General features: G+C 42.6%; 1 protein-coding gene across 5 annotated transcripts in view; it reads left to right on the top strand.

Moving 5' to 3' along the window:
• The window catches only part of LOC105482230 (ETS variant transcription factor 6), a 248,433-nt gene extending 243,733 nt beyond the window's left edge, over positions 1–4,700 (top strand). For all 5 annotated transcript variants that reach the window (XM_011742260.2, XM_071072192.1, XM_011742263.2 and 2 more), the window contains one exon: positions 1,305–4,700. In XM_011742260.2, the coding sequence (XP_011740562.1) occupies positions 1,305–1,410 (106 nt within the window). In that variant the 3' untranslated portion in view covers positions 1,411–4,700. The remainder of the gene's footprint in view (positions 1–1,304) is intronic.
• The last annotated feature ends 20,851 nt before the right edge of the window (positions 4,701–25,551 follow it).

The raw sequence follows: 25,551 nt of genomic DNA, 5'->3' as shown, positions 1-25,551 counted from the left end.
CCATGATTTATACAAGAGCCTAGACCACTAGACTGCAGTGGGTTCATACTGGTGAACAGTGGAAAATAAGAGCTTCCTAGGTAAAGATGGTAGAAGAACCCGATGAGCAGAGCAAAAGGATGTACCCTTGACTTGTTGAGTGGTCCTTGTAGGCTTTTGCACATGGATGAATGAGAGAAAATGTAAGTTCTAAGATAGTGGTACAGGGCAGAGTATATGGGGAGAGAAAAGTATGCAGGCACAGAGGGGGACTGGAAAGGGTGCCCCTACAGTGCAGGCGGAATATCTGCAACCAGGCTGCCTTCCTGAGCCATTGTAAATCATGGTCGAAACATGTCATTGATGTCACTTCCAGTTTAACCCATTGAACAGGAAGATGAGGCTTGCTGTACACCCCAGTTGCAAAGGTAGACAGACCAACGAAGGTTCATTGCTGTCATTTTGGGTGAATCCGTGATAACGTTGTAAAAGATTCTCTCTTTTTTTGCCTTTCTAATTTTCCAGAAGCTCCACTAAGTTGTCCTATTGTCAGCATTTTTCACTTAACATTTAACTATATCCTTTGAAATGTAAGTTTTGAATACCATTTCCTGGGCTCACAGTCTGGAATGGAAGTGGATATACAGCTCTCGTGAGTCTGTAAAATCTAATCCTGTAAAAGAAAGAAACATATATACGTGGTCTGGACAAAGGCTTTCCTGTATGGTCATGCAGTAATACACCACACGGTCCCAAAGGGTGCTCACTACCTCACAGACATCCTAGACTTTTTTTTTTTTTTAATAATTAGGATTTCACTTTGTCACCCAAGTTAGAGTACAGTGGCATGATCATAGCTCACTGCAGCCTCAACCTCCTGGGCTTAAGGGATTCTCCCACCTCAGCCTCCCAAGTAACTAGGACTACAGGTGCACACCACCATACCCAGGTTGTTGTGTTTCGTTTTGGTTTTTTGTTGTTTTTTTTTTTTGGTAGAGGTGGGGTCTCGCTATGTTGCCCAAGCTGGTCTCAAACTCCCTAGGTTCAAGTTGTCTTCCCACCTTGGCCTCCCAGTGCACTAGGATTATAGGCCTGAGCTACCATGCCTGGTCCTAGTCTTTTTAAATAATCATTTTGCCACTTTTTAGACAGTCAGAGAAAGGGGTACCTTTTCCTAATTTGCACTAAGTTAGCGTTAATCTCGGGGTTCAGTAGCTCTCCAGCTGTATAAGATGATGGAGACTTGCTTTATACACAGGCTAGAGTTCAGAGTGAAGACGGCTTTAGGAAAATGGAATCTCTTAACTCCTCCACTTCTTCCAAAGGTTTATGAAAACCCCAGATGAAATCATGAGTGGCCGAACAGACCGTCTGGAGCACCTAGAGTCCCAGGAGCTGGATGAACAAATATACCAAGAAGATGAATGCTGAAGGAACCAACAGTCCACCTCAGCGGGCCAGCAGCCCAGGGAGCCCCTGCCCACCAGGATTGCTGGAGGTGTGACGGAGCAGGCGGGCTGAGGAGAGTGGAAAAGGAAGCAACCCAGAAATGGCAGGGACACTTCTCTTGCAGACGAAGAGGGACCCTGGAGCACCTTGGACAAACCACCCAAAGGCGGGGCTGGAATTCTGGCAGAGGGCATGAGCCTGGGACTCGCATGTCACGTTTCCTTCTCATTTGGAATCTCCATCTGTAATTCCTCACCCTCACCCTTCCACCGTTGTTAGTTTCATGGTGTTTTTGTTTTTATTTTAAGAACATGCAGTTTGACTCTTCATCATTCATCTAGGGGAAGACATCCGATGTTGTTTTCCTATGGAAATATATATCTATTATATATATATTTTTTGCAAACCTCACAAAGTGCGGCAAGCCCAGCTGGTCAGGAAAGAGAATACTTGCAGAGCGGTTCAGGTTCCTCTTTTTCCTGCCACATGGATCAGGTTTGTTCCTGTTACTGTTGGGTCTTGGCTGAAAAAAAAAAAAAAATGCTTTTAAAAAAGATAAAATGAAAAGGAGAGCTCTCTTTTTCTCTCTCTTGCTCTGTTCTTCCCTTGGTCCCCTCTGTCCTCCCTCCCTGCCTGCTGTTGCGATTCAGATGCCTTCTGACAGAGTTCAGCCTCTTGGAGAGTCTTGGGGATTGTTGGCACCTAAACAGAATCAGTGACCTGGGTGCTTTGTGGCCAGCAGTACAGAATCAAACCCACATCCCAGCATTTGGCCACCCATCTGAGGGAGGCCAAAATCATCACAGATGCTGCTGTACTGCAGACAGATACATGCTAGTCCAGAGAGCCACCCCTGAGATGACTGTGAGAACCATGCATCTAAGGCGTAAGATAAGGACGGAAGGCCGTCCAAGTTACTTGGAAGGCCTCGGCAGTTGGGATTAGCTTGGGAGCGCTGCAAAGTGGAAAATATGAAAAGACCACACAGGCCCAGCAGTCTAGAAACTGGGCAAAAATATTCTGCGTGGAGATTTATTTTTCCAAAGCAGGTAACAGAGGCTGGTGAGGAAAGATCCTCTCTGCTCCATTCCAAAGGCCATCTTGCCGTCAGTTTCATGCCTTCGCCTGATTTTTTTTTTTTTTTTTCAGTTCCTAGCCTTTTTTAAAGTTTCCTGGTCTCCACTGGACACAGAGCATTGGAGACGGAGGATCCTAAAGGGCAGTCTCAGTTGCAATCAGTGTTTGCCCAGCCTGGGCAGACAGGAAATTCCTCGGATCCATTACTTTTCTTTCTTTCATAGCTATGTCTCAGAAAGGACCCATTTGTGGCTCTTTTTCACCTCAAAATAAGATCGATGGTATCTTGTAAAATGAGGGTAGTGCCACTTAGTATTTTTGATGATAACAGATATTTTTAGAAAGCTGTTTTAGATTTTTTTTTTTTTTTCCTTTTCTAGCCATCTAAATTGACTCTTCCAATATAGGTCTCAGAAATCCAATATTTGGAATACAATTTCTTTTAATCCAGATTAGATCTGCCTTACAAAGCACCCCCTCCTCGTTCCCCTCTGTTTCCTCCACTCAGCTGGGGGAGCAACTCACAGCTCCTCCAGGATACGTATGTGCCCTCAGCAGCAGCTCCCAGGGAAGTTACCAGACCCCCGGGCTTCTCCCCAGCCTTTTCTGAGTTGAGTCAGACCCGTAGAGTTTGGGTCACACAGGCAAGAGGAATTTTCCCTGGGCCTTACTGACAAGGACACCAACCTAGGGTGCGAACAGATGGACTGTGGTTCAAGGACACTGGAATTGAACTGATCAAGGCTCTCTTCAGCCTTGGTCTGTCCCTGCCTCTTATCAGAGCACAGGTAGACACACGGGCGTAGCCAACCCACTCCTACTGTCACAGGTGCCCCACCATTCGACCTTCCAGGAGGTCAGGGGCCTTCTATGTGAGGTGAGCGGGTCTCAGTCTGCTTGAATGGTGATGAGGTTCTGCCAGATTTCAGCACACTGCAGGTGTCTTTTGAGAGCGTTCAGTAGGACATGGTGATCCCTAATTCAGCCTCTAAGATGACTGGTATTTGATCTCAAATGCAGAGATTAAGCCAAATACCTGATGTATTATGAAAGCCACTGATTTTAAGAATGGAGAGAAAGGGATTTGTACTGCATCCCTCTGTATGAATATGAAATCAGAGACCAGGGCATGATGTTGCTCGGGTTAGAGCCTCTCAGTCTGGCCTCTTCACCCAAGTGCAAGAACTCAGTCTCTTACTGCTCAAAGAATCTTACAGTTGAATTACGGAGGGAAATTCCCTTTTGCCCCCAGAGTTTCTATATTTAAAGCAATATCCCAGGAGAATAAGTTAGACTTAGGATGATACCTTCAGCCACTTGAAGAAGAAATAGAAGGCACTCATTCCAATATAGTCTTTATTTCCCATTCAGATACAGGTTGAGCATCCCTAATCTGAACAGTTAAAACCCCCAAATGCCCCAAAATCCAAAATTTCTTGAATGCTATGACACCATCAGTGGAAAATTCCACACCTAACACCTTTGCTTTCTTCTGGTTCAATGTACACAAATTGTTTTATAGAGAAAATTATTTCAAATATCATAAGATTACCTTCAGGGCTATGTGTATAAAGTATATATGAGCCATAAGTGAATTTTGTGTTTAGACTTTGTGTCCATCCCCAAGATTTCTCATATATATACAAATATTCCAAGATACAAAAAAAATTTAAAAATTCAAGACCCAGAACACTTCTGGTCTCAAGCATTTCAGGTAAGGGATATCCATCTGTACTACCAATAATGATTTTGTAATCCCCCTAACTGCAAATGTCCTCTTCATTTGTTCTTTATGAGAAGACCTGGGTAGTGCCAGCACCTAGATACAGTATTTACACCCTGCAGACCCTAAAGATTTCAGATTGAATTTAGCAAACCTTGATGAAGTACTTGCTGGACACAGTGAGGCACCCAAAGCTCAATCAGCCATAATCCCTGCTTTCAGAGTTTAGATTGTACTTGCCTAATCCACCCAGCATGAAATTTCTCATTTCAACACTAAGGACTAGGGGTGTTGTCAGGAGACAAATCGGAAGTCAGGAGAGGAAAATGCAAAGGAGAGCTGCCATGTGATGGATCTGTACTCTCACTTGGGTCTTGAAGTTCTCATTCCTACATCTCAAGCTAGCCAGGCCGTCTCCTCTGTATCAGAAGAAAGCACTGGTAGTTGGCTAGACTGGCTATGTTGAAGGTAACATGAACTGTAAGATCTTGACCCAAGGCGACTTGGTCTTGCTTAAGGTGGCATCACCCATGTTCCAAATCATTTGGGGAGGTGAGGGCATCCCCACAGAAAAAGAGGAATGACAGACCAATGGATTTTTCTCCTTTCAACAGTATGTTTGGAACCCTCTTATCCAGTGTCTCTTGATACTGATCTCTTGTCCAAATGAGAATGTCGCTTTAGCTGAAATTCAAATGGCTGTGACAATTTACTGAAATGATGAAGTAAACCACCATTCCCACCTTTTACTGCCTAGGCTCCAAGTCTGAATACATTTTTGAAATAGGAACTCCCTTTTGCAAAAAAGAAACCTGGGGGTCAGGGAGGTGAAGTGACTTGCCCTAGGAGCAGACAGCATGCCAAGAACGGAATTAGGATCAGGATCCAGCCTGGGCTTACCTTATCTGGCCCATTCCCACCCAGGAAACTGAAGATAAAAGATTTGGGAAAACACATCAAGAAGAAGGGGCAGTTTTCTTTGCCCAAGCATTTGGTGCTAGTCAGAGGCTGTTCACTCTCTCCTGCTCCTCTTTGGAGTAGAAATAAAGGCTGTGACACAAGGAAGCCAGTGGGGTGGGAGGGGGGCACAATAATCCCTGCCTAAAACCCACAGAAGACTAACCTGATACTCTTGACCCAACTGCATCAACACTAAACAACTGCAGACCCCCTGAATCTTTCACACATGCCAAGTGAACATTCTTGATGATTTCTCTTTGTGACTGCAACCACCTGCAAACCAGAACGAATCTAGAATTTCCTCCCCCCCCCCCTTTTTGTTTAGTTTCTAATCTCTTGTTTATGAGGTGTGGGGTTTATAAGGGACTGAATCAAATGAATGTAACAAAAAAGAAAAAAAAAAAACAAAAAAAAATGCCTTTTCTCAGGGCCAGTGAGTTGCAAATAATTTTTAAAGAAAAGCCTATAATTACATCATCTCAATAAATTTTTTATAAAAAAAAAAAAAACAAGTCCAGAGTCTCTGTTTTTAATAATATGAAATGCAGTCAGACAAGGTGCTCTGATGAGGTAAATCCTGTCTCCACTCAATTATGGCATAAAGGGCAGTCAATGGTTTTTCTCTGGCAGGAAGCCTCCATTGCAGAGCAGTCTGCAGGCGATCTTTAGACAAGTGGCACCGGAAAAGTCAGAGTGAACCATTCCGATCTGAGCAGCTGCCACAGGTGGAAACATTGCCAAGAGGAACCCCAATCAGAGATGCTTGGGACCCATGCTGTGGTGAAGGTTTATTAGCTCACCGAGAACTTAGCAATGCCTGGTCCTCACACAATAGAATTGCCCCTTAAATCTGCTGAGATCAGGGGTCTAAGCCTACAAGGTGATGAAGGCGTAAGGGCTGGGATAGATCCTATGACTAAATACAGGACTGTAATGACCTAGAAAGTCATCACACCGCTCAGAGCCAGCCCACATGCTCAGAATGTCCCAGCCAACCTGGCCAACAGAGCCACCCGCCAACCAGTGGGCACTTGGGAGTTCAAGATCAAACATTCTGCACTTGACCAGAACTATCTGCCATCAGAGGTGGGTGGAAACAAGGGGAAGAATGAAAAACGAAGCAAATGCGTTGCTGTTGAGCAAATTGGACACAGGTTCGAAATGTCTAAGAAATCGACGGTCTTAGAAAATGCTGTTAGTTTACTTTTGTATTTAGGTTAACCCAGTTACTCTGTATCCCCTGAGAATGATTGCTGAAATTTGGCCCTATATTCTGTATGATCAGAGCACAGTATCAAATAAGGGTCTAGATATTTTTTTGTGGTGCTAAAAATGCATTCGAAGCTACTATTTCTATAATGCAGCATTAGAGAACTGCTAGAAATGCAAATTATCAGTTCCCACCCCATAAACGGAATCAGAAACTTTGGAGCAGGGGCTGAGCAGTATGTTTTAACAAGCACTCTGGGTGATTCTGATGCACACTGAAGTCTGAGAGCCACTGCTACCAATTTCTTCATCTTAGTGTGAAAGAGAGCGTGTAGCAATTTAAACAATAAACTCAAAATAATTGATGACAACTAATTTGCATTAATAGTACTCACACACAATAACACCGCATTTTCCTAATGGTAGATATAGTGTGGAATGAGGCTAAGTGGACACAGAATCACATACCAAAGTCATCGTCTTGTTTTCTCCAAACCTTTTAAGCAATCAGTTTGCTTGTAAAGATGAGCTGTTTTAAAGGGTAACTCTAACAGCTGACCTGCCCTTGCAAATCAGAGCACAGCAATTTATCCACTTATGCCCACTTATCTGCCTAACCAGCCTGATCTAAAAAGAAAAATAAAAGGATCATTCTCATCTGCTAAGTGACCTTGGCTATCTGTACCCGGAATTATTAAGCAGAGCCTGGATGAGCATTTAACCAGGGCATTTGCAGAGGACTCTAGAACCGCTGGGCTAGACCAGTGCCTCTCAAACCTGAAAGTGCTTATGGATCATCAGATGATCTCAGGAAAAAAAGCAGATTTTGCTTCAGTAGTATATTGTGAATTCTGGACAGAAGATCTATTCTTCTACCCTACTCTCTGGGTGGGGCTTGAGGTTCTGCACTGTTGTTGTTGTTGTTGTTTTTTGAGACAGAGTCTCACTCTGTCACCCAGGCTAGAGTGCAGTGGCGCGATCTCGGCTCACTGCAAGCTCCACCTCCCAGGTTCAAGCAATTCTCTTTCTCAACCTCCCGAGTAGCTGGGATTACAGGCACCTGCCACCATGCTTGGCTAATTTTTTTGTATTTTTAGTAGAGATGGTGTTTCACCATGTTAGCCAGGATGGTCTCAATCTCCTGACCTCGTGATCCACCCGCCGTGGCCTCCCGAAGTGCTGGGATTACAGGTGTGACCCACTGCGCCCGGCCGAGAGTCTGCACTTCTAACAAGCTCCAGGTAGTGCTGATGGTGCTGGTCCAGGGACCACACTTTGAGTAGTGAGAGGGCAGTCTCCCTTCAGACCCCGAAATGCTGACTGTAATGCAAAACTGACCGACCCCCTCTCTTTGTTGTTTTCCTCTGTTAATTCTTCCCTAGAATGGTCCCTGGGCCCAGTCCTGCTCTGTGAGACGATTGCTTGTTCCCTTTCAGGGCAGCATCAAGAGTAAACAACATGATCAAAAGCCTCTTCACCAAGTGAAGGAACAGCTAGCTATTCATGTCCTGGACCTTCATACGGACATTCATGACCAGATGCCTCATGGTCATCATTCTTGTGGGAAGCAATGAGAATTCCAAGCATCGCTGTCTCTCAGCCTCTAGCAAGACAGGTCTTGATTGCTGAAAGCAGATAGAACGCTAACAGTGCCATTCTTGATGTTCTAAATGGATAGAGAGGATGGATGAGCAGATCTTCCATCCAAACAGTCCAAGGTGTTGATATTAAAATCAGTTAATCCTGTTTGTTAGGACTTAACAGATTCACTGTTTTCTTATTTTTTTAAATTAAGGCCTTCAGTCTCTGCCAGATTCAGACGGTAGATTTCTGTTAGTAAAAACCACTGAGGAACGTCTGCTTAATCTTGTCTGAGACCATAGAAGACTATTTCCTCTCCCCAAACCCTCTTAGTAATGGCCTCCTGGAGTCCTCTGAGATGTTCATGCCTTTTCCCTCAACCAGAATTTTGGTCATTAGATCCCATATCAGATCATCCACCTGAGTTGACATTTGTTTCTTCCGATGCCTCTGGGAGAGCTAAGTGCTACCTTGGTGGCCCAGCTGCAAGCACTTCTAGAAAAGTAACTAAATGCATCCATGCAGTGAATTGCTCACGTGCCTCTGCCCCCACTAGAGCGCTCTAAAGGTAGAGTATTTTATGCACATTCTTACTACCAGCCCCTTGCATGTGGCTGGCACAAGTTATATGTTAATAAGTGTTTTAAATGGGAGTGAAGTCAGAGAAACTCTTTGTGACCTTAATTTAGGCAAATATTTCTTGACTATGACACCAAAAAATCCACAAAAGAAAAAAATGGATAAATTGGACTTCATCAAAATTAAAACTTGCTCCTCAAAAAACACCATATTAAGAAAATGAAGATAAGTTATAGACTGGGAGAAAATATTTGCAAGTCATTTGATAAAGAACTTGTATCCAGGATAAACTTCCACAGCTCCATAAGATGAACAACCCGATTTTAAAATGGTCAAAAGATTTAAACAGACATTTCACCAAAGAATTTATAGAAATGGTTGTTAAGCACACAAAAAGATGCTCAACATTACTAGTCACTAAGGAAAGGTAAATTAAAACCACAGTGAGATCACACAAGTCATCCACAAAAGGCTATAATAAACAGACTGTCAATTCCAAGTGTTGGCTAGGAGGTGGAAAGCTGGAACCCCTCATACATTGCTGATGGTGATGTAAAATGGCACAGCCACTTTGGACAACAGTTTGGCAGCTTCTTAAAAAGTTAAGCATAAATTTGTCATATCCAAAAAATTTCATGCTGACGTATCTTCTCAAAGAAATGAAAACACGTCCACATAAAGACCTATACACCAATATTTATAGCAGCATTATTTTACTTTATTTTCAAATGGAGTCTCACTCTGTTGCCCAGGCTAGAGTGCAGTGTTGCAATCACAGCTCACTGCAACCTGAAACTTCTGGGCTCAAGCGATCCTCCCATCTCAGCCCCCTAAGTAGCTGAGACTACAGGTGTGTGCCACATGCTGGCTTTCTTTTATTTTTTGTAGAAACGGGGTCTCGCTATGTTGCCTAGGCTGGTCTCGAACTCCTGGGCTCAGGTGATCCACCTGCCTCAGCCTCCCAAAGGGCTGGGATTACAGGTGTGTGCCATTGCTCCCGGCCCAGCAGCATTATTCATAATAGGTCACGCCTGTAATCCTAGCACTTCGAGAGGCTGAGGTGGGATGATCATTTGAGCTTAGGAATTTGAGACCAGCATGGGCAACATAGTGAAACCCCATCTCTACAAAAAATTTAAAAATTAGCTGGGTGTGTTGGCACACACCTGTGGTCCCAGCTACTTGGGAAGCTGAGGTGGGAGGATCACTTGAGCCCAGGAGGTTGAGGCTCCAGTGAGCAGTGATCACACCACTACACTCCAGCCTGGGTGACAGAGGAAGACCCTGTCTCAGAAAAAAAAAAAAAAAGGCCAGGCGCAGTGGCTCACACCTGTAATCCCAGCTACTCGGGAGGCTGAGACAGGAGAATCGCTTGAACTGGGAGGTAGAGGTTGCAGTGAGCCGAGATCATGCCACTGAACTCCAGCCTGGGCCGCAGAGCAAGACTCTGTCTCAAAAAGAAAAAAAGAAAAAGACAAAAACCAGAAACAATCCACACATCCATCAACTGGTGAATAGATAAATAAAATGTGGTAGATACAGGCAATGGAATACTACTTGGCAACAAAAAGGCAACAAACCACTGATAGATGCAGTAACATGAATGAAACTCAAAAGCATATTAAGTTAAAAGAAGCCCATCACAAAAGACCACATGTTGTCTAGTTTCAGTTAGATAAAATTTCCAGTAAAGGCAAATCTATAAAGATAGGAGACGAGTGTTTACCTGGGGATGGAGGTGGGAGTGGGGATTGAATGGAAACAAGCAAGGGGGAACTTTTGGAGATAATGGAAATGTTCTAAAGTTGGATAGCCATGATGGTTGCACAAATCTATACATTTACTAGAATTTATTGAACACTTCCCTTATAAAGAGTGTGTTTTATGGTACATAATTTTACTTCAAAAATGCTGTTAATACAAAAAAAAAGGAAAAAGAAAAAAGTCTTCCTAAATCAATTCATGCCGGTTATATGGTAAGTGGGACTGTCTTCAGGAGCTGCACACAGGACTCAAATAAAGGAACTATAGAAAAATATACTAATAATATAATATACTAATAAAAATGAAACATTAAGAGAAATCGTGACAGTGGAAAATCATCAACTATGTTCTGTTCATCGACCAACCTCCCCAGGGCTGGGCCTCTCAACAGTCCAGGGAGTCTGAGTAAACCACAATCTCTCAGAAATACTTTATGGACACCCACCCACTGCCAGTATCAGGTGGCTCCAGGCAGTTGTATAGGCAGCGGCCCTAATTTGAACTGGTAGCCTAGGATATTGGAAGACCATTTGATGCTGAGACTCCAAGTCATAGATTCTTAAAGCTACACAGCAACATAAAGGCCAACTGAATCAGTAGGTGTTTGGTTATGTGTGACCCCAGGGCTTCCCAAAGGGAATAAGAAGTAATGCGGGGGGCGGGGGCGGGGAATGCCTCAAGAATGAAGCTGGGAGCCTGAGAAGGACCCAACTGAAATCAGAGGATGGGAACACCAAGCAGGGAGATGGTTTAACACACCTGTGGGCTATTGCTCTTCAACTATGAAATTAACATCTATTTAGTAGGAGTGGAGAGCAAATGATTTTTTACTAACAACAATGAGACTTTTAGCCAGGTGTGGTGACTCACGCCTGTAATCCCAGCACTTTGGAAGGCCAAGGCAGGTGGATCACGAGTTAGGAGTTTGAGACCAGCCTGGCCAACATGGAGAAACCCTATCTCTACTAAAAATACAAAAATTAGCTGGACATGGTGGTGCGTGCCTGTGGTCCCAGCTATTTGGGAGGCTGAGGCATGAGAGTGGCTTGAACCCGGGAGGCGGAGGTTGCAGTGAGCCGAGATTGCACTACTGCACTTCGGCCTGGGTGACAGAGCGAGACTGTCTCAAGCACAACAACAAAAAATGATGAGACTTTTATGTACAAAATAAGAAATATGCACTGAAAATATCACGTTTTTATTTTATCTAAAACTATCTCAAAAGATAGTATCTTTCCATTCATAACAGTCACGTATAAAAGATAGAGATATATTCCATGTCTACTACAATGGAAAACATCTTCAAAATGTGTTTTAAAATGATTTCCTCTGTCTGTCATGTTGGTAAAACGTTTTTCACTGTTCTGTAGTTCATATTCCCTCTTCTCTTTCCTTTTATGAATATCTGAACTAGGCAGCCTCTTGGGAAGTGTATGAAAGACTTTTAAAATTAGATAATAAAATAAATCACTCATTCCTGATAAATAGCATTATACAGTCAATCATTTTTTCCTCAGAACTTTAGCCTATTGCAACCGTAGGGAAAGCATTTTGAGGCCACGGTCTCAGAGCCAGGTGAACAGCCTGCAATCTCAGCACATGCTTTGCTATGTGTGGAGCAAAACTGTCATTAGAGAGAGGGCAGTACCAGAAAGGATGTTGGTTTTGTCCACCTGAGAATTCTGTCTGATGGGCAATGTCTGAACGTCAATGTCCAAATTTCATTTTGCCAGTTACATCAGGAATTCTAGACAGAGACTAGAATTGGTACCAAGTTCACTGGTACCAAGTTGCTGCTTTATTCCCTTCTGATTTAGTGTCCCTGATAGGCTGGTGCCCAACACAGCTGGCTGCTGGCTGGCCTGAGAGCAACAGCACAGGACACTTACACAGGTGCAGTCTGCAGTCAGAGTGCCCAGATCCAAGTCCCACACCTGCTGTCATTAGCTATGTGACCTCAGGCCATGAACTTAACCACACTGTGCCTCAGTTTCCTCAAATGCAAAATCGGGATGATGATAATAATAGTGCCCACCTCAGAAGGAAGGTTGTGGGGATTAAAGGAGGGATTACAGAGAAAGTGCTTAGAAAAGTGCACAGCACATTCCATACTAACTGCTATGATTTCTGTAATTTAGTCTGGATCTACTGAGCCACCAACCACTGCTTCACTCAGAGCAGCTCTGCTCTTATCATTTCTACACATTGGGATTCCACCAAAAGACACCTTCTCATAAAAAAAGTTTCCATGGTTTTTGTTTTGTTTTGTTTCAGTTTGAACATCATGGAAGGATTGCAACCCCCTCACTTTACAGATGAAGGGTCAGAGGTCCAGCAGGGTGAGAGGCTACCCCGAGTCCTTCCATACCCTGGGGTTGTCTGAGCCTGAGTCCCCACCTGGCATCCTCACTGCACCTCCCTTCATGGGGCCACATTCTCAGTCTCGAAGAGCACCTGACCACTCAGTGATATTTATTTGTGGCAATGGACTCAACCCAAGGGAAATATTGGCTTGACTCAGGTTTACGGAGAATATTTTGATCTGATTTTGTTCCAGTTCAATAGCTTTAGGAAATGTGTAGGTTTCATTCTATGTAAAATTAGTATGCCAAGCTCTTTGATTTTGTTTTCTCTTTCTTTTTAAGAAAGTCCTGACTCAGCTACCCTATGCACAAAACAATATTATTTGGGTTCAGTTTTGGGGCTGGGAAATTTGAACACCACTTCAAAAAGGAGCCTTGAATGTGGAGGAGCCACATCACTAGGCCCTAGAAGTCTTGCCATTTCAGGAACCAGGGGGTCAAGCTGTGAGAATCTCCCAACCATCTTGCTCCCTGCTGGACTCCTGGTTTGCTTTTTTTGTTTTTTTTGCGGGGGGGTGTTTTTTGAGACAGTTTCACTCTTGTTGCCCAGACTGGAGTGCAATGGCATGGTCTTGGCTCACTGAAACCTCTGCCTCCCAGTTTCAAGCTATTTTCCTGCCTCAGCCACCCAAGTAGCTGATATTACAGGCACCCGCCACCACGCCCGGCTAATGTTTGTATTTTTAGTGGAGACGGGGTTTCATCGTGTTAACCCGGCTGGTCTTGAACTCCTGACCTCAGGTGATGGCCCGCTTCAGTCTCCCAAAGTGCTGGAATTACAGACATGAGCCAGCGCGCCCAGCCTTTTGCTAGAAAAGGAAAAGGTGCACATGACCAGGTTGAGAATATCCTCTTTTGCAACAGGAAGAACAGCGGCCACGCTGTGTCCCATCTAACCACTATCTCAGGCAACTCACCTAAGGTTGGAGCCTCGGTTTCTTGTAGAATTATTTTCCTCAAAGCACCATGGAAATCATTCAATGATGAAAATGGGTAACAATCCTAACCCATACATGATATTTCCCTTCCCTTTTTCCTGCCTGCTAAATCCTCCCCACAACGCACATCCACACTGCCCTTCCAGCACTAAATTTCTGTCTTCTAATTCTATAAAATTATGAATGGGAAAATCACCCAATAACAATTGCCGAGGTATCTTAGACCTTTTGTTTCTAATCAACTGAATTGCCACTTCACCTCTTAAAGCGATGTATAGCCCTCAGTCAAGACCTTGGCCAAAATAAGGTAATTACCTTTTGACACAACCTGGGAAGTCAGAGCATCCTTCCTCTGCCAGTCTCCCCAAAGAGGAGCCTCCCTCAAGACTAGAAATCCACAAGCTCTCTTTCCCACTCAATCTCTTCCTCCTAGTAAAAGTCTGTGTGTGCCATTTGCATCAGCTTGGAGCTGGTTAGTCAAATCATGAGATGAATGCAAATTCTCCAAGAAATTTGAAATCTGCTTTGGGCAATTCAGTTTGGATCTCTCTCGTTTCCTTTCCTTAACAGCCCCCAATACCGGTTCGCTACCTGAGGAAAACCTAGGAGGGCATGGAGATGGCTGTATTCGCAGACCAAAGATTTTCCATTTAAAGGAAATTTGGGGTTTGGTTTAGTCTGTTTCAGTGCCATCAGGGTTTTAAACAATCAAATAAATCTCCCTTGCTAGTAGTTACTTCATTCTCTGCCCCGAACAGGATTCATCACCACAGTTATCTTCAAACATTGCCTCGGTGCCAATGGTGACATTGGCACTTGGCCAGGTGTGAGGGAAAGTCACCCTTAAGAACCTTCCCTGTGAAGGGTGTAAACTTGGACTCAAATTCAACATGAGTAGGGGAAGAGGTGGCCACTTTAGGGACTTCCGGACTAGGCCACCTGGCTGAGAAATTTGCCATGAGGAATACCTAGTTCAGCTCTACACTTAGCTCTAAAGGCTTCTTCCGCTTCAGACATGTGATGTGACTTACGCAGCAGTCAAGCAGGAATTACGCCAGTATCAAAGAATCATGCAGTGTCACGATGTAGCTGCTCCTTTAGTCTCCTCCACTTTGTAATTTTCGCTGCCAACCATTGGATGAGCTCAAGCTTGCCAAGGCACATTCCCTTTCCCACTGGGTACCCCACAGAGGATCCAGTTATCGGGAGACCACTCAGCCCTCAGTGTAGTTCTAACAGGTCGAGCCCAGAGGCCTTCAGGCTAATCAACTTCAGATTACTTTGGAACATGCTTGCTCTTTGTGTTTTGAGTACATTCTGAAGGAGATCCAGATGCCCGGGGTGGAGTGAGGCCCCCGAGGTGCATCATTAAGCTTCCTCAGGGAAGTAAGATCAGGGTGGTATGGGGAAAAGGGCACCAGCCTTGGAATCAGACAAAGCCGAGTTTGGAACCTGGCTCTACCACCCACAGCAATGCCATCTTGGAAAAAGTGCCCATGATTCTTGAGTAGCCATTTCCTTCTCTAGGGTTTGGAAGGGTTTCTTTGAAAAGTGGAGACACTGTATGTAAGTTGTCTGGCACATAATACACATTCAATAAACAGGACTCATTATATTCATCTGGGTGAGTCCTTTCTCCAGAAAGTGGATGGATAGCCAGATAGGGGAACTTGTATCCAAAACTCTTACTTCCTACTCATCAAGTCTTACCAGTTACTCTCTTCACATTTTCTTCTCTTTCCCCTTCATTATTCAAGGAAAAAAAATTGGCTGGGCACGGTGGCTCATATCTGTAATCCCAGCACTTTGGGAGACCAAAGCAAGAGGGTTACTTGATCCTAAGAGTCTAAGGCCAGCCGGGGCAATATAGTGAGACCCCATATCTACAAAAATAAAAAATAAAATAGCTGGATGTGGTGGCCCATGCCTGTGGTCCCTGCTACTCAGGAGGCTGAGGTAGGAGGATTGCTTGAGCCCAGGAGGTAGAGGCTGCAGTGAGCTATGATCACACCACTGCACTCCCGCCTGGGTGACAGAGTGAGACCCTGTCTGCTAAAAAAAAAAACGGAAAAAAAAGTTTAAAAAGAAGCAACTTTAGCATAGTGATCATTCTAGATGTCTCTTTTTCCAAATGAACTGGCCTCAAAATCCTTTATCCTCGCATAGTACTTACAAAGAGTGCTTGCTTACACTGTATCTATAACCTCATAGCAACCCCATTAAAAATGTTTTCTTTCTCATGTTAAGAAAAAGGAAACTGATACTCAGGAGAGGGTAAATTACTTGATCAGGTTCACCTAGCTAGAAAACAGAAAAGCTTGGTTTCAAATCGAGATCCTCTGCTTACCTTTTACATGTTCTGTTATATTATTCAGGAAAGGAAACTCTTTGAACCATTGTCAGCCTTTAATACAGATGTTTCTTGAATTGGTTAGCAGAAAATAGAGCTCTTAAGGAGTGTTCATAAGACAAATAAGTCTGGCCGGGCGCGGTGGCTCACGCCTGTAATCCCAGCACTTTGGGAGGCCAAGGCGGGCGGATCACGAGGTCAGGAGATCGAGACCATCCTGGCTAACGCGGTGAAACCCCGTCTCTACTAAAAATACAAAAAATTAGCCGGGCACGGTGGCGGGCGCCTGTAGTCCCAGCTACTCGGGAGGCTGAGGCAGGAGAATGGCGTGAACCCGGGAGGCGGAGCTTGCAGTGAGCCGAGATCGCGCCACTGTACTCCAGCCTGGGCGACAGAGTGAGGCTCCCGATCAAAAAAAAAACAAAAAACAAAAAAGACAAGTAAGTCTGATTGGAGGAAAGAGTCAGACAGTGATCTGGAATTTGGAGTCCTGAGAAGTAGGTAGAGGTGCCAGTGGTGTTTCCTAAGAAGGGAAGAGGAAGAGGTAGTATGAGAGCACTCATGTCATGAAATGTAGTGTACCAAAGAAAGGAAACATATCTGAAAGAGATATGGAAGAGTATGGAAAATACACTTTCCCAAAGTTATAATTTAACCTTGGGCCAGTCCCATCTCTCTTCTTTACTGTACTGACTTCATAAACCTTTCCAAGTTTTTCATGGCCTTTTCTCAGGCATCCTGTCACCCACAAGAATGTAGCCCACTTTGTTCATAGACTGGAAATGGACCACGGAAGTCCATGGTCCCAGATGAGGCCATCTGGAAAGAGAGAGTCTGGTGAAGGGATTAAGGAGGAAAAAACTCTCTGTGACTGAGTAGGCACAGGTCAGCACAATGCCAGGGGAGGAGCAGAGGGCTACCAGGTAGCTGAAGTGAGTACAGCCCCCAGATTTCAAGAACATAAGCCCTGAGGGTATTTGAAGAGGAAGGAGTGTGCAACTAAATACGTGGTGAGAATCAAAAGATTAACAGAAACAGCATTTAAGAGTCAGGACAATCAAAATCACAAGTGTCAGAGAATAACAAGAGAGGAGGAGCGTGTTTGTGTATACTTGTGTGTGTGTACTTGTGTGTGTGAACAGATGACAATATTACCATAGCAGCTTCAACCCCACTTCCTATTGAAGACTGTTTGTGTGTCAGTAAAGGTACAGTTCAAGTGATGGGAACATAGAATGTTAGAACTAGAAGGAACTTTAGATAATTTCACATAAATTAGAGCTCACGGGAATTGAGTGACTGGCCTAAAGTCACACAGCTTCTCAGTGGCATTGCTAGCATGCCTCTGTAGAGTTCATTGGCTTTGGCACACAGAGCCAGAAAAATACTTCAGCAAGGAATCAGAGGAAAAGAATTAAAAACACTCTTCAAAAGCCACCAGCCAATAGCATAAACATGAAGACAGAAAGAAGAGAGGAAAATGTTCCAGAAAGCACAAGTTCAGTTATGAAAAAGCACCAAACAAAAAGACAATTTAGTCTTAGGAAAAACAGATACTCAAAGCAGAAAAGGCATAAGATACTGTCTCAGAAAGAAATGCAAAAAAAAAAAAAAAGCAAAAAAGATTAATTTTATGGACAGCTTGATGCCAGAGTGTGATAATAAAGTACATGCCATAAATATCTGATTTTGCATGAAGAAATACAGGGAACCGGTTTGTGTGAGACGAAGGAGGTTTGGACGGTCACTGAAATTTAAATCAAAAAAGAGGATGGACAAGTCTAATTTGTGAGGTGAAAGCCTGTAGTTGGGTGCTCCAAAAAAGAAGCCTTCAGTAGGTTTCTCAGTGATTTATACATACACATAGACAGTTTCAGAAACGAAGAGTCTACTAGAGCTACAAACTAGGCCTTGGTTTTCAGTCTTGCCCCAGAAATGATTAGAAATGAAATACTTGTTTAACAAGTATTTATTAAGTTCTTATCATGTGCTGATACCTAAAATTGCAAAACTTTAAACAAAATGAGATGAAAGCAAAAGTTGTAACATTGTAGTGTGGGGTTTATAATATACAGAGAAGTAATGCATGTGACAACTAACTAATTTGACATCTATATCAAATAGATATAAATGACAGAGGGGTAGGTGGTAAACTGATCTATAAGACTATCAGGCTCTTACATTTTACATGAAGTGATAAAATATTAACTCTATGACTCTAAAAGGTTAGGAAAATATATGATAATGTCTAAGCAATCACTTAAAATGCAAAAAGACTAACAGATAAATATTTTTGAATATTAACCCAAAAAGAGCCAGGAAAGCGGTACAGAGAACAATAACAGATAAGACAAATAGAAAACAAAGAAAAAATATAGATCTAAATGCAATCAAATCAATAATTACATTAAATGTAAAAGGACTAAACATTCCAAATGAAAGACAGAGATTGTCAGAATGGGTAAAGAAGTAAGACCCAAGTATATGCTGCCTATAAAAGACACAGTTTTAATATACGGACACAGATAGGTTAAAAATAGGAATAGAAAAAAATATACCATACAAACAGTAACCATAAGAAGACTGAAGTGGCTATATTAATGTTGGATAAAGTAGACTTCAGGGCAAAAAAAACAAAAACAAAAACAAAACAGTATTACTGGAGATAAACAAAATGGGAGCCTCAGGAATTAAGCATCAGTTTGTTGACTATAGAAGCTAAATAATGAAAGAAAGCCAAAGCTGGGGCAGGGGGAAATGTAGTATGTATAGCAATTTTCCCAAATTCCCTATAGTTTATTTTGAAAATAATTTAAGACAACTTGGTTCAATCACACTTAACTTCCTGGGTTCTCACTAGGAAAGATAAAAGGAAATTTTTCAAAGAATAGGCTCTTCAACTAGAAGGAAACGTGGAAACACTGAGCTGTGTGGACTCTCCAGCTTTATGTATCATTGACATGAATGGGGATGACCAACCATTTGTTTAACAAGTATTTATTACGTTCTCATCATGTGCTAGGCACTGGGTTAAGCATTTGGTGAACAGTTCACACCTAGCCTCTTCCCTCATATTGATAAAACAAATAAGCCAACAAGTCACTATACCAGTTATAAACAGTGATAATTACTTTTTATTAAAATGTTGTTTTCCTTTGATTCTAAGGGTACATGTGCAGGTTTGCTACATGGGTATATTGTATACTAGTGGGAATTGGGCTCTGAGGGTACCCATTACCTAAATAGTGAACATTGTACCTGATGGGTAATTTTTTAACCCTCAACCTCCTCCCAAACTCCCCTCTTTTGGAGTCCTCAGTGTCTATTATTTCCATCTTCATGTACATGTATACCTACTGTTTAGCTGCTATTTAGAAGTGAGAACATGGAGTATCTGATTTTCTGTTTCTGAGTTAGTTCACTTAGCATAATGACCTCCAGCTCCATCCATGATGCTGCAAAGGACATGATTTCATTCTTTTTTATAGCTGCAAATGGTGATAAATATTATCAAGAAAATACTCATGATGCTGAGATAGAGAATACCAAATGAAGAAGGAAACCTGCCCAGGATAGCATGATCAGAGAAGGCATCAGAGGAGGTGACGTTTAGGAAGAGGCTGCAAAGAGAGACACGGGTGAGGTCAGGGGAACAGTGTGTACAAAGGCATTCAGGGAGGAAAGGACTCAGGAGTTTCTAAGGAACTGACACATGAACAGAATAGCTGGAGCTCAGAGTAAGGCAAACAAGAACTAAATCTTGTGGGTAAGTTCTACCAAACCTCCAAGGGGCATAAAATCCAACCTTATATAAAATTGTCCATAAAGTAGAAAAAGAAGTAACACTTTCCTTACTCATTTACAAGGCTAACCTTGTTGCCAAAACCACATGAGGATGATACAAAAAAAAAAAAAATGGACAATTATGAGACAATCTCACTCATCAAATAGATATAAAAATTCCAAATCCAGCAAGTAGTAATATTTACATAGGCCCTGGGAAGTATTATGAAATGGCCCAAAGCACCTTGGAAAACTGGTGAAACAATTTATTGTTGCTTTTCATATTGGAATATGCTTTCATGATGTTTTCCCAGGAAAATGTGCACCTGACTGAGATGCAAACAAGCTTTTAATAGGCTGCACTTAGGTCCTGGAAACACTACATTTCAGATTGTATATTGCAGAAGAGAACTGGCCCTATGCAAATTCGTGGATAGGTAAATGTTGCCTTTGGAACCTAGTCTGCTCTTCTCCCTACCCTCAGCCCACAACTTCACCTTAAATGGTCCTATTACCTTTCCCTCTGGAGAAAGGCTTTAGGGTCAGGGTTGGCCATTTACCAGCTGTGTAATCTCTCTGTAAAACAGTGGCAATACCTAATTCCTTCAGCTGTTATATAATGACTAAATAAATTAATACATGGTAGATGTACAGTACAGCACTTGGGAAGTAGCAGGAATTCAGTCATTTTTTTCTGTTTGTAGAATGAAAGATGTTGCTCTTTGTTCTGGGATTGCTGGTCTTTCAGGAGCAGAGAGGTATGATAGAAAATAATGCCTTCAATATAAAATTTTAATGACTTACATACAGAGTAATCCATCAACCAGATTCCAAAACATACTTTGAGGGGCAAGTATCCATCAAAGGCTTAATTTTATTTGTTCCCAGATAGTTTGAATTGCCTTTGACAGCCCTTTTTCTATCCTAAAAACAATCTCTTTCTTTTACGAGTCTCAGATGCTTATATCCAACAAAATGAAAGGACCTCATTAAACCTCAGACCTCTTTGATGACTCAACAAATATTCATTCAATTGAATCTATTAAATGTAAACATATTACTTTTAAAAGACATATCTTCAAGGTCATTCCTTGGTCCATCTAAGTGAGTATCATTAAATCCATACCCAAGCCATTTAACACTTGATATCTTGGGAGTGCATAATTCAATCAGAAAGGTGGCCTTCAAAAGCAGAACCAGATTTCCACACTCAAAAAGAGGAGTTCTGTTTTTCTGTTTCACAACTAAATAAAGCATACTGATGCCTTTGTGAACTCTCCATGCCTAGTTTCCCACTTTCAATTCTGTAGTAGAAGGGAAGTAATTGAGTGATTTGGAGTATATGACATGGCTAAGACATTCGCCATAGATCCATTACTGGGTAGGATGTACATCACATCACAGGAAGCTTTTACTCAATTTTTCCTATAGCTCTTTCCACTCTAGGGCACTCCGGCCATAAAGAGGGAAGAGTTTCTTCTTCTTCTCCTCCTTCTCCTTCTTCTTTTTTTTAAGACAGGGTGTCACTCTGTCACCCAGGCTGGAGTGCAGTGGAATGATCACAATCACGGTTCACTGCAGTCTCAATCTCCCATGCTCAGGTAATGCTCCCACCTCAGCCTCCTGAGTAGCTGGGACTACAGTCACATGCTACCATGCCTGGCTATTTTTTTCTATTATTTATAGAGACAAGGTCTCCCTATGTTGTGCAGACTGATCTCAAACTCCTAGGCTCAAGTGCTCCTCCCACCCTGGTCTCCCAAATTGCTAGGATTACAGGTGTGAGCCACTGCACCTGTCCCTTTTTTTTTTTTTTTTTTAAACATTCCTAGATACTAAATTTCAAACCACAACTAGCCCAAAATTAGCTCTGATAACAAGTGCTTGACTGGATGACTGACTACTTATTTCTATGGATACTGGTTCTCTATGACAGTATTTGGATTCTGACGTGATGCCTAATTATTAATGTACTTCTTGCTTGCTTCCCATCCCAAAACAAATTTCTTAAGCTCCAGGAAGGCAAGACTGTGATTGACTCAGGACATCCGTGCTTTACTGTCCTTGCCACTGGAAAAGACTCTCAGGAAAGAGGATCAAGACTTAACTGTCCCTGTGGGAGCTCTGGAGAAACAAACCGAGGATATAAGGCTGATCTGATCATCTCAATCACCAAGTCTAGAAGGGGAATGGCAATCTGGGATCTGAGCCATGCATAAATCAACAGCCAAGAATCACACCTGGTGGCCTGGGCGAGTTAATTAAGTAGGGGATAGAGTCCTTAACAATTTGGGCTCTTCCACATCACCGCAGATGACTGCTGTGGTCCTATTTCTAAGGCAGTTCTGTCTGGTTGGAGGAAGAGAACAGCCTATAACTTAAAGACATGAAAAAACAAAATCAGTGCCGCCCACTCTCCCCCACCGCCCTCCGCAAATAAAGAGATCCTATTAGACCCAAGACTTTCTCTTAATGATTTAATTCATATTCAATAGGCTGAATAGATCAAATGTAAACATATTGCTTTTAAAGGGCACTTTTGTCCTTCCTTGATCCACGTAAGTAGATCTTTCCACTGGCAAGATTCACTGAGAAAAAGCAAGAGTCGACAACGCATTCTAAATCATTTTGACCTCTTCTTGGTTGTACCCCATCCAGTCCAGTTGTCCAGCCACTCATTAGATGAACTAGTTCAGCAATGACTAAAATTGTCCATCAGCCCTGCTACCTAGGTAGACCCTACATCCTCACAGCCATCCTTATTCCTTCCTGTTATAAAACATCTCCTTTTCCTCCCTTTAGAAACAGAGTACCAGATGCAAATGCTATGATGAAATCCAGCTCAAGTGGCAATGATCTGTCCAGTTTTGTAAAGGCAACACCTGTGCATACTAGGACCAGTCTCTGGTTCTGAAACCCACCTACAGCTTTAATTATGTCACCTACTGGAATCTTCCTTCAGATTCTACCTTGCTCCTCTACTTGCTTCCACGGTATGAGTCCTTATGACCACAGTCTTCCTCTGAGGTGACCTCCAGCCTCTGCCAAGCTCAACTCTTGCCAATGAGCCAACGTTCTTAGCCCCAACTACACATAGACTCAGCTCAGATTCTACCCAAGTCCTGAGCCGTGACATTCCCCAGGCAATATAAAAGGTAGAATGTGCTGTACCGAAATGCAGCCCCTAGGAGGTTCCTTTCAGTAACATCTTCATGTTGCAATACTCATGCAAGGGCTTTGCTCCTTCACACCAATGGCTAATAAAAGCTTAGCTCTCAGCTGGGCGCAGTGGCTCACGCCTGTAATCCTAGCACTTTGGGAGGCCAAGGCGGGCGGATCATGAGGCCAGGAGTTTGAGACCAGCTGGATAACATGATGAAACCCCGTCTCTACCAAAAATACAAAAAATTAGCCGGGCAAGGTGGCAGGCGCCTGTAGTCCCAGCTACTTGGGAGGCTGAGGCAGGAGAACAGCGAGAACCCGGGAGGCGGAGCTTGCAGTGAGCCGAGATTATGCCATTGCACTCCAGCCTGGGTGAAAGAGCGAGACTCTGCCTCAAAAAAAAAAAATGCTTAGCTCTCTGGGCAGCCAGCCCAGTCTCACCTTTACCTAATATAAATCTGTACCAGGGCGAGAAGCTAGGAAGTAGAGGGTCAGGAAGACACATATTCCCCAGATCAAATTAAAAAAATAACTCAAGGAGAAAATACTTGCTTCCTAACTTATATTCATAAGGTTCTGTTACTGGACTTCTGTACCCTTAGTGACACCCAAACTAGAATGTTTAGCAAAATCCCCAAATGTATCCTATTTTCAATATTTTTAGAGCTCAATAATTTTAGAATGTAAAAGTGTGTTTTATAAAGAAATAATTCATTTGTCATGTACATTGATGACATGAAATGTACATAAAATTCAGAAAACTTAAATTATCAGTTAATAGGGAGGTTAATAGAATTATTTTTAGAGCACTTTTAGATTCACAGAATAATTGGGAAGAAGGTACAGAGACTTCCAATATACTCCCTTGACCCCACACATGCACAGCCTCCCCTATTGTCGGCTCTCCCTACCAGAGTGGCACTTGTTACAATTAATGAACCTATATTGATACGTCATTATCACCTAAAGTCTATCATTTACATTAGGGTTCACTCTTGGTATTGTACACTTTATGAGTTTTGACAAATGTATAATGGCATGCACCCGCCAATGAAGTATCATATAGAACAGCTTCACTAACCTAAAAATCTTGTGTTCCACCTATTCATGCCTCCCTCCCCCTAATCCCTGACAACCACTGACCTTTTTACTGCCTCTACAGTTTACCTTTTCCAGAATGGCATACAGCTGGAATCATACAACATGTAGCCTTTTAAGATTGGCTTCTTTCACTTAGTAATAAGCATTTCAGTTTCCTTAATGTCTTTTCCTTTTTTTTTTTTTTTTTTTTTTTTTTTTTTTTTTTTTTTTTTTTTTTTTAGCGCTGTGGCCCAGATCATTTCATGATCTGCCCGCCTTGGCCTCCCAAAGTGCTAGTGCGAGATCTCAGTGGGGCGATCTCAGCTCACTGCAAGCTCTGCCTCCCGGGTTCACACCATTCTCCTGCCTCAGCCTCCCGAGTAGCTGGGACTACAGGCACCCGCCACCGCGCCCAGCTAATTTTTTTGTATTTTTTTGTATTTTTAGTAGAGACGGGGTTTCACCATGGTCTCAATCTCCTGACCTCCTGATCCGCCCGCCTCGGCCTCCCAAAGTGCTGGGATTACAGGTGTGAGCCACCGCGCCCAACCACCTTTTCATGGTTTGATAGCTCATTTCATAATATTCCTTTGTCTGGATGTACCAGTTTATCCATTCACTAACTGGAGGTCCTCTTGGCTGCTTTCAAGATTTTGCAATTCTGACTAAAGTTGCTATTAACATCTGTGTGCAGGTTTTTGTGTAGACATCAGTTTTCAGCTCTTTTGAGTACATTCCAAGGAGTGCAATTGCGGGATCTTATGGTAAGAGTATGTTTACTTTTGTGTGAAACCACCAAACTATCTTCCAAAGTGGCTGAACCGTTTTGTATTCCCACCAGCAGTGAATGAGAATTCCTGATGCTCCACATCCTCACCAGTATTTGGTGTTGTCCGTGTTCTGGATTTTGGTCATTCTAATAGGTATGTAGTGGTATCTCATTGTTTTGATTTGCATTTCCCTGGTGACATACGATGTGGACTTATATGCTTATATGCCAACTATGCATCTTCTTTGGTGAGGCATCCAAGTTTTTCCCATTTTTAAATTGTGGTTTTTTTTATCGTTGAGTTTTAAGAGTTCTTTGCATATTTTGGATAACTGTTCTTTATCAGATGTGTATTTTACACACATTTCTCCAAGTCTGTGGCTTCTCTGATTCTCTTAACATGGTCTTTTACCAAGCAGAAGGTTTTAATTTTAATGAAGTTTAGCTTATCCATTTTTTTCATGAATAGTGCCTTTAGCGTTTTATCTAAAAAGTCATCACTGAGGGGTGTTTGCTTCTGGACAGTGCTACTGCATGCTAGTACCCGGGTCCCCCAAAAAAGAATCTTTCGAAATTTTTTAAATAATAATTCATCAACTAACCCAAGGTCATCTAGACATTCTCCTATGTTACATTCTGAGAGTTTTATAGCTTTGAATTTTACACTGAGGTCTGTGATCCATTTTGATCAGTTTTTGATGAGGGTATAAGGTCTGTGTCAAAGTTCAACTTTTTGCATGTGGATGTCCAGTTGTTCCAGTGTCAACTGTTGAAAAGACTATTCT

This window comes from Macaca nemestrina, chromosome 10, assembly GCF_043159975.1.
Source record: "Macaca nemestrina isolate mMacNem1 chromosome 10, mMacNem.hap1, whole genome shotgun sequence".
NCBI lineage: Eukaryota > Metazoa > Chordata > Mammalia > Primates > Cercopithecidae > Macaca > Macaca nemestrina.
This window is presented reverse-complemented; position numbering and strand designations above follow the sequence as displayed.